Source organism: Gekko japonicus, unplaced genomic scaffold, assembly GCF_001447785.1.
Source record: "Gekko japonicus isolate JY-2015 unplaced genomic scaffold, Gekko_japonicus_V1.1 scaffold40, whole genome shotgun sequence".
In the NCBI taxonomy this organism is placed as follows: domain Eukaryota; kingdom Metazoa; phylum Chordata; class Lepidosauria; order Squamata; family Gekkonidae; genus Gekko; species Gekko japonicus.
The window spans coordinates 1-8,804 of NW_015172554.1; the positions used below are offsets into that span (position 1 = coordinate 1).

The 8,804-nt window shown below is 47.8% G+C and overlaps 1 protein-coding gene across 1 annotated transcript; it reads left to right on the forward strand.

Annotated features, from left to right (window-relative positions):
• Window positions 1-192: 192 nt before the first annotated feature.
• On the forward strand, window positions 193-7,561 carry LOC107118782 (AT-hook-containing transcription factor-like; the record flags this gene model as incomplete). The annotated part of the gene is made up of 4 exons (XM_015421147.1): window positions 193-333; window positions 3,504-3,620; window positions 4,925-5,102; window positions 6,786-7,561. Coding segments are annotated over 4 exons (731 nt in total), but the record flags the coding sequence as incomplete, so codon positions are not given.
• Window positions 7,562-8,804: the final 1,243 nt, after the last annotated feature.

Here is an 8,804-nt window from a genome sequence, read left to right on the forward strand (position 1 = left end):
AATGCTAAACCAATCAGTTGTTCCATATGTACCAGAAAAACTCTGCTCCGTATGCTTATCCAATTCCCTCTTGAAGCCGTCCAGGCTTGTAGCCACCACCACCTTCTGTGGCAGTAAATTCCATGTGTTAATCACTCTTTGGGTGAAGAAGTAAAACAAGTATTCATCAAGGTTCTTGTTTTGATCTCCTAGGAACACGGTACCCCTTGTCTACCCCTTTGTCCCGAAAACCAAAAGTTCACAAAAGGCCTGACTCCTGCCCCCATTGCCAAGAGGTCACATCCCATCTGGGAAAAGAACCTGAGTGTGAGCCAAATGCCTGGGACACCGAAGGTAGGAATATTTGCCCATTTACAGCTTGCGGAAAGCATCCTCTGTTTGGTTCATAGAGGCAATAACTCCTAGGTAACCCCTTGACATTTACTGATGAATGGATAACGTTGCTTCCTTAAACAATTCTAAACGGAACCTGCAGTGTGAGTTCCAAACATCTGATACTCCAGGAGCACTTTGTGAATGAAAATTGAAGGCAATATTTGATTGGTAACACCTGGAAAGAAGGGGCTATAGCACAGTGACAGAGTACCTGTTTTGCATCAAGAAGACCTTCTCTCAGTAGCATCTGTAATGAAAAAGGATCATGAATAGATGGTTCTGGGAGATATTTCTCTGCCTGAGGCCCTGGAGAATCCATGCAATGCCAGTTAGAGGAGAAAGTAGTGGGCTGGATGATTTTCTGTTGTGTGCATAAGTTATTGCTTTGGGCTGAGCAGCTTCCAGAGATACAGGCAGCCATTGTGTGCCAGCATCAGGAGTAGTAATTGACAGTCACTGACTGGATGCGGAAGGGCCAAGAACAATGACTCATGCAGAGGCATAATGGGCAGCATCTTCTGGGATCTAGTAATACTGCCAAGTCTCTGCATCAAGAGTAGGGTTCCCAGCTTCCAGGCCAGAATTACAGCTCATCTCTAGACTAAAGAGATCAGTTTCCCTGGAGAAAATGGATGCTTTGGAGGGTGGACTCTATGCCACTGTACCCCACAGAGGCCCCTGTCCTCCCCAGGCTCCATCCCCAAATCTCCAGGAGATTCCCAGCCTGGAACTGGCAACCCAGTACCCCCCCACCCCCCGCCAGTGGCCAGGGGGACCTGACAACCCTAATCAAGAGCGACTGAATGATGCAATGATATCCCATGTGGCAGAATTCTCCAGCTCTCACCAAACCCAGCATGAATGGTCTGAACCAATGTTCCCTCTAAGCTGTGGCATCTTGTGAGCAAAAATTCTACTTTGTGAGCTACTGGCATTAAAGTTGTGAGTGAGCGATTTGGCTGCTGCATAAATCAGTTTGCTTTAGAGCCATCCTTCCTGAGCTGAGACAAAAATCTGTGAGCCGGAGGCTAAAAATCTGTGAGCTAACTCACACCAACTCAGCTTAGAGGGAACTGTGGTCTGAACAGTATATCATGCAGAGATGAAGCATGCAGCCTCCTCCATATGTAGGTACTCTCAGAAGCCTTTAATTTCTTTCTTATGCCAGTTCTTTCTTGGCAACCTTTTTTTTGGGGGGGGGGGATTATTGAAAAATTGTTTCCATGTCATAGTTATGAGGTATGGCTGTTAAGCAGTTCTGCCTACAGGAAATAAGGTCTAAACCTACTCTATTTTTTAGTGGAGCCTGTTTTTATGATGCCAGAGCCTAGCAACAACTGAACTCTGGGAGCGATGGAAAAATCCTTGAACAATTAAGCTCTGTTAATTGGTAACTAGTGCTAGAATTGTTTCTGAGTTCCGACATACAGATTGGCTGAGTTTGAAAGAAACCTCTCTAGTCAATGGAAAGTGCTAATTTTTAAGGGACACGCAGCAGCTCTTCCTCCTCAAGGCACCCACCCTTTGAGCTTGGAGCAAAACAAAATTAATGAATTTCATTGGAAGTACCTTTTGAACGAAAGCAGCATCGAAAACATAATTTCCAAATTTATCTCTACCCTCTCTGTATGGCGGAAAGAGATCCTTACTATTTTCTTGCTCCTGGCACTGAGAATCCTGATTTGTCTCCTGCTCCATGGTCGGGATTTGTCATCATTATGTATCCATCCTTCCCTTTTCCCATCATGAAATTCGAGGTGGTGCACCTAGGAGGGCCCAAGAGATCTCTCCTTTAGGCACTGGCCGGACAGTCCTGAGAACGGTTGTTGTCTTCCCTGGGCTTCTGTAGACCATGGATGGTCTTGTTGTTAGTCATGCCTGGCTGCAGATAGGTGCACTACTTTTCCTTTGTGCAAGTTATTGATCTGAGTGATTCTGAGACAGGGGTCATTTCGTAGACAAAGAGGTGCAGGAGCTCATTAGCATAACTTATTTGCATAACTTATTTGCATATGCCACACCCCCTGACATTACCAGAAGTATGTCAGAAGGCAACACCCACTGTTCAGGCTCCACTGGAGTGTTTTGGATTGCTAGCTATTGGGGGGGGGGGCCCTCTACAACTTACCTGGCTGCTTCTTGCTCCTTGTGACCCGATTGAGAGCTGCTGGGAGCAGGGGGCAGGGCTTGTTGCATGTGCCCGCCCCCTGGGCTCCTTACTGCCGGAGCTCCACTCCTGTGCGCTCTTGCAGGAAATGAACCCTGTTCTTAGAGAACCTATCACCCTAGTGGCTGCCAGTTTGCTTCCTAGCAAGCTTTTAAGAACCTGCCTTCTTTTCTGTCAACCTGTCTGCCAACTTGTTAAGATCATTGTCTCAACTCCTGTTCTAGCTGACCCCACCCCCATCAAAAGCAGCAATGGGGTCTTTTGGGTAGTGGCCCCTCTTTTATGGAACACCTTTCAATAAAGGAAGCAGTGAATAACGTTTTAGGCAAGAAGGGGAAATGGTTTTGTTCACTTGGACTTTCTATTGCCTTTTTTAAAAGGCTACTTTCTTTTTAGCATAGAGAGGTTTATTCTTTTATGTGCAGGTTTTGGAGGGTTTTATTTTTGGCTGGTTCTGGTTTTATGCCATCGGTATTGACCTGGTTTTTATTCCCTTTGTGCCACTGATAGGGGAGGACTGTCACTTTTAAATGGATTGTTTTGGTGGGAAGGTTTTAATTTCTGTTGTGAGGCTCCGCAAGCAGCTACTGGGAGAAGTGACTAATGAATACTCCAAAGAAACAGACAAAACTGTGCGTGGCATTCATACTGAACCTCAAACTAGAGAAAGGGAGGGTTGAAATGAAAGGAACCAGATTAATTTGCAAACAACCCTTCTGGACTCAGTAATCTTTACAACAGTCCTGTAAACTGGGCTAGTATTATGGTCATAATGGGAGGGGTGAGAGCATGTATCCTACCAAAGGGCCGCCTTTTGAGATTGTGGCTGTGGAGAGACTTGAACTGAGGATTGCTTGGTCAGTTCAGAGTTTGCCATTTGGGTCACTTCCACCCTGGCTCATAAGACTGTCTTAATTTTCCTTAGCTTCACGTGCTGACTTCCACACTCTGCATTTTGTAGGTCATCATCTCCCCTCCGGTGATTCATTCAGACTCACCCAGCATAGCACTCCAGAGAAGACGGCACCGGGCCCGCTGTGTAAGGATACCAAGACTCACAGGAGCAAAACAACCCACGGTGAGAGAATGCTTAGAGAGAAGACAGAGGTGCATGTTAGGGCAGAAGAGAGACCTATGTTAAATCCGAACGCCCATCCTCTCCCCTGAACATAAATACCTGATTGCAGCAAATGAGTGTTCAAACCACTTGCACTGGAATTAGAATATTGTCTGTCCTCCCCCGCTGTTTTCCTGAATTGCAAGAACTGATCGGGAGGGGGAGGCTTTACCTGTGAAAGCATTTCTGAGAAAGGCGACCAGTCACTTTGAGCAAGGCAGCGTGGAGTGCTCAGGTCTGCTTATGGCTTTTTATTCAACGTGCCCTTAGGCAAAATCCATTTCACGGTCACTGTAGATATGCTATAGAATGGGGTTTTTTTAATCCTTTCAGGACAAACTTTATCTTAATCTTTTAGCACAGTCTTCTTTGAGGGGTTTGGTCAAGAAGCGGGTACGAATCCAAGTTGGTTGTCTGTATGAAGTCAACAAAGAATAGTCTCTCTCTGTTGCACTTAGTTCCTGTCTCGTAGATTGGTGAAAACTCCGTGCTGCTCTCCAAGCTTCCTTCTGCACACTGTTCCTCCCTCTACCCCAGTGGGTGCTGGGACTGAGGGACAGAGACAGGGAGACCCACAGGGTGGCTATAGGGAAAGGCTCATTAGCAAGTGTTTTTGCTGGGGCAAGAGTTGTTTGCTGTGGGCAGATACCCCCATGGTGGCAACAGCATGTGGTGATGGAAGGAGAAGAGAGGAGGAGGAGGTGATTGGATTTATACCCTGCCCTTCACTTGGAGTCTCAGAGTGGCTGCTTACAGTCTCCTTTCCCTTCCCCTCCCCACAACAAACACCCTGTGAGGTAGGTGGGGCTGAGAGAGCTCTGAGAGAACTGTCCTTGAGAGAGCAGCTCTGACAGAACTGTGGCTTGTCCAAGGTCATCCAGCAGCTTCAAGTGGAGGAGTGGGGAATCAAACCCGGTTCTCCCAGGTTAGAGTCCGCGCACTTAACCACTACACCAAACTGGCACTACACCAAACGGATAGAAAGAAGTATAGAAGAAACAGAGGGGGCTGCGTCAGCACGGGCTTGATTACATCCATCAGACCCCCATTTTCAGTCAGACTCTCACCCAGCACTTAAATGATTGGGGGAGAGGTGGGGAGAGGGGCTTAGTAAAATCCCAAGGCCCACTCCAACAGTCTCAAAAGGGTAGGGGGTACGGGATCCCTGTAATTCAAGCTCTGCCTCTCCTTTTTTGTAGGTCAGCTGATCCTGGTTCTGTTCATGACGGTTTAGTTCATGTCTTTCTTACTCTTGTTACCTTCAGGGGCCGACCGCAACAGAGAAAGCACCTCATCACAAGGCCACAGTGAGGAAAAGAGGCCCAGTAATCGGCAGCAACGGCAGCAGCCTGGTCTGTGGTATTGGGCTCTCCAATCCCCAGCAGCATCCATTGGCTACGTCCCCACCATTCCCCTGGCAGCTTATCTCCCATCATCTGTAATGTAAGGATGGCTCAGACTTTCCCCCTTATGGCTTGGCCTTCTTGTGGTATCTGTGGCATAGACCCAGGGGAGTGGCTAAGTCCTCTTGTTGTGGCAGTTTTTGTAGGAGGCAGCACCGGTGGCCAGAAGGTGGCCAGCATACCCGCCAGATTCAGGGTTTAAACTAGACCCTTGGTCTGCAACTCAGATCCCAGACACAGGTCATACTAGGACCCTCTCATCCACTTTATTTGTCAGCTGAGAGGGCTAGAGATCAGGGAGAAAAGCCAGCCTAAAGAGGAGAAGGGAATGATAACGGGAAATCTTGACAGCTAGAGGTTAAAAACAAATGCAGAGCAAGGCACAGGTTGGAGGCTGGGTTTTATGTATCTGTCACATTCTTAACCCAGCTTTCCTCCACAGAGCTTGAGGCTTTGTATACAAGGTGTTCTTTTCCTTACAACAATCCTGGGAGAGATTGACTGACCTATAAATATACGAGGAGATTCCTGGATGAGTTGGGGGCTCCCGTTTTGTCTCACACTCTAGGGACTGCTATAAATCGTTCTCAACAGGGAGCCAAGTAAACGGGGATGTGCCTCTTGAAGATGTGCAAAAGGATATCATTTTGCTTATTTACTGAAGCCCTCCAAATTATCTCACCTGCACCATAATGGCTTTTGTATTGCTTTAAATAAGTAAAAAGGGGTCCGTGTGAGAGGAATGAAAGCGTTTCCAGCAAATAACAGAGTTATTAGCATGCAGCAGGGTTGTGCTTAGAAGCATTTTCCGGGAACAGAATTGTGACTTTTTCGTTTTTTTTGCTCCCTTCATTAATGAAGCCCCTTTTGCCTATATTGGCCCAATTCTGCCCCAGCTGGGCTCTAAGCTTTGCCAAGGCACTGTGAAGCCACAAGAAATCCTGGCTCATCTCCTCCTGTGCCTTTTAGAGATCATTCCAGCTCTTGGCACCCCCAGATTCCAAGTCTAAGGCATAGAAACTCAATGAACTAAATGCACACATGAACAGAAGAGTCCTGCTGGATCAGACCTAGGGTCCATCCAGTCCAGCATCCTGTTTCAAACTAGCAAGAGCTCTCCTCTGTCATCTACCTTCAGCATCTGGTAGTCAGAGGGATACTGTTTCTGAATACGGAGGTTCCATTTAGCCACCAGAGCTAATAGCTGTTGATGGACTTAACCTCTATGACTGTCTAGTCCCTCTTCAAAGACAACTAATCCAGTGGCTGTTGCCACTTCTTTTGGCAGAGAATTCCACAAAGTCAGCTTTGCACTTCATTCTGAAACCTACTGTTTGATCAGTTGCATTTAGAGAGGAGCTGTGGCTCAATGTCAGAGTATCTGCTTGGCATGCAGGAAGTCCCAGGTTCAATCCCCGCCATCTCCAGTTAAAAGGACCAGACAGGAGGTGATGTGAAAGACCTCTGCTTGAAACCCTGGAGAGACACTGCCGGTCTGAGTAGACAATACTGACCTTGATGGACCAAGGGTCTGATAAGGCAGCTTCGTGTGTGTTTCATTTAGTGTGTGATCCTTGCTTCCAATATTAGCAGACAGGGAGAAAAATCTCCCTCAGACCATGGTGGGATCTTGGAACCCACCACTACTGTCCGCTGTACTGAGCACAGAAGTATAACTCTCTTTGCCCTGAAGTTCATGGAACGTTTCTTTTTCCACTCCCAGCTACTGTTCACCACCAGCGCCTACCTCAGCTTCCTCTCCAGTTGGTGTTCCTGTTAATGTCTCCAGTGGGGACCAAGCCACTGCACTGAGAACGCGGTCCTCACGGCAGCACCCCCAACGAGGCCACTCCTGCTCCCTGACGCTCAACTTCGACGAAATGCAGGACCTCAACTGGGCCCTGAACCAGGCGGTTGAAGCCGCCAAAGGTGTGAAGCTCACCACCAAGCAGCTGAGCAGGTCTCTCATTTCGGAACTGAGCAAAGCTCGGCCCCTGCGGGGATCTTGCCTCTTCTAAGAGCAGAGGACTATGGGATCCCCCCCTTCACCCCTTTTACCAAGGCAAAGCGGACCAAGGTGCCCAACCCACAGAAAAGAAGTCATTCTAAGGAAACATTTCTCATGTGTTTATGTGCCAAAGAGGAACACCACACCCCCTTAATCTTCCAGAACGTTGCCTTAGCTATGGGGGTGGGGCTTAAGGCCACAGGTATCATAGAAACACACACACCCGCCGCCCCAGGAAAACTGTGACCAAATCTAGGCTGGAAGGCGGAGTCTGGCACCAGTGGACCCCCTCCATTGGGAGTTTTTGTCAGGCTTCAAAGGCGCCTGGCCTTCCCCCTTCCTTTCCTGCCACATGAAAAAAAAGCATAATTATGTCCTGTTTCCTGCACCACTTCCTGTCTGTCCTTTGTGCTCCTTCCACACAGAGGTGGGAAAAGGCTACGTCATCTTGCTTTCTGGCAACAACCAAAAACTAGGTAGGGGTGTAGAATAGCACCCATCTTTCCCTGGAATCCCTGTAGGTGAAAACCCTGATTACTTTTTGCTTTAGAAGGTTCCATGATCTGGGTAGCCCAGGCAAGTCCGGTCTCATCAGATCTCCAGCTAAGCAGAGCCAACCCTGGCAAGTACTTGGAAGGGTGACCTCCAAGGAATACCAAGGCTGGGACGCAGAGGCAAGTAATATCTAGCCACATCTGTGAAACGTCCTAGCCCCACTAGGGGTTGCCAGAAGTCCCCATGACTTCCAGACCTGCAAGCATACATACACACAAAATACCAAAAAAAAAAAAAAAAAAAATGGGAGGGGACAATGCAATATCATCTCAGTGATCCTGATACAGACTGTTGTGCACTGATGATCTCTCCTACTCTGGAGAAAGAGGAGAGCCCAGAATAAGTATCTTCAGAGACTAGAAGCAGTGCTTTTTTGTGTGTGGTGTGTGATGATGTTTTTAAGGACTTGGGAGAAGGCCACGAGTCTTAACATTTGCCTGTGAATCCTTCTGCAGCCTTAGAACTTTCCCTGTTGGGTATATCCTCTTGAGACTCCTTTTTTGTTTCATCTTTGCCTCAACCGTCCTTTGCCTTAAGCCTTTAAGCCCTTGGACTGCTCAAAAGCAGCAGCAGCAGCAGCTCTGGAATAATCCCTTAAGTTCTGAGCAGCTCCTGTTGCCCAGAGAGCCATGGACCTGGCTCATCCCTGTCCTCCTCTACGTCGGCCAGTTGGTTATTTATTTGTAAGGAACTCAGTGACCACAAATGACCCTCATAAGGCACCAAGGAGCCACTGCTGGCTGCCTGTGGGCTGGCCAGAGACATCTGCACTTTATCTTCTATCGGGTCTTCTCCTCGCCAAGCCGTACTGGAAACAATGGCCAGGCTTCTCGGAGCAAAGGCCTTTCCCAGGCCAGGCTGTTGACCAATCAATATAATTCCCTATAAAGCGCAGGTCAGAAGAAAGTCCTCTCAATGCTGACAGCCTGCACCTGCTCCAGGAGTACTTACCTCAGGACTGGTTTGTTGTTGTGTGAGAAGAATGTGAGAGAAAAGATTTGTTTTGCAAAAAAAAAAAGTGGGGGATTCTGGGTTTTTTTTGGAGGGGTGCTGTATATTGTTCTTTAATGTTTGTTACATCAGCAGGGTTCGCATCAAGGGTTGTCGCATCAAGGGCTGACCGTCCACTGCCAGCAAGAAGGGGAGATTGAGACAGAGGCCTTTGGAGCATGTCCCCAG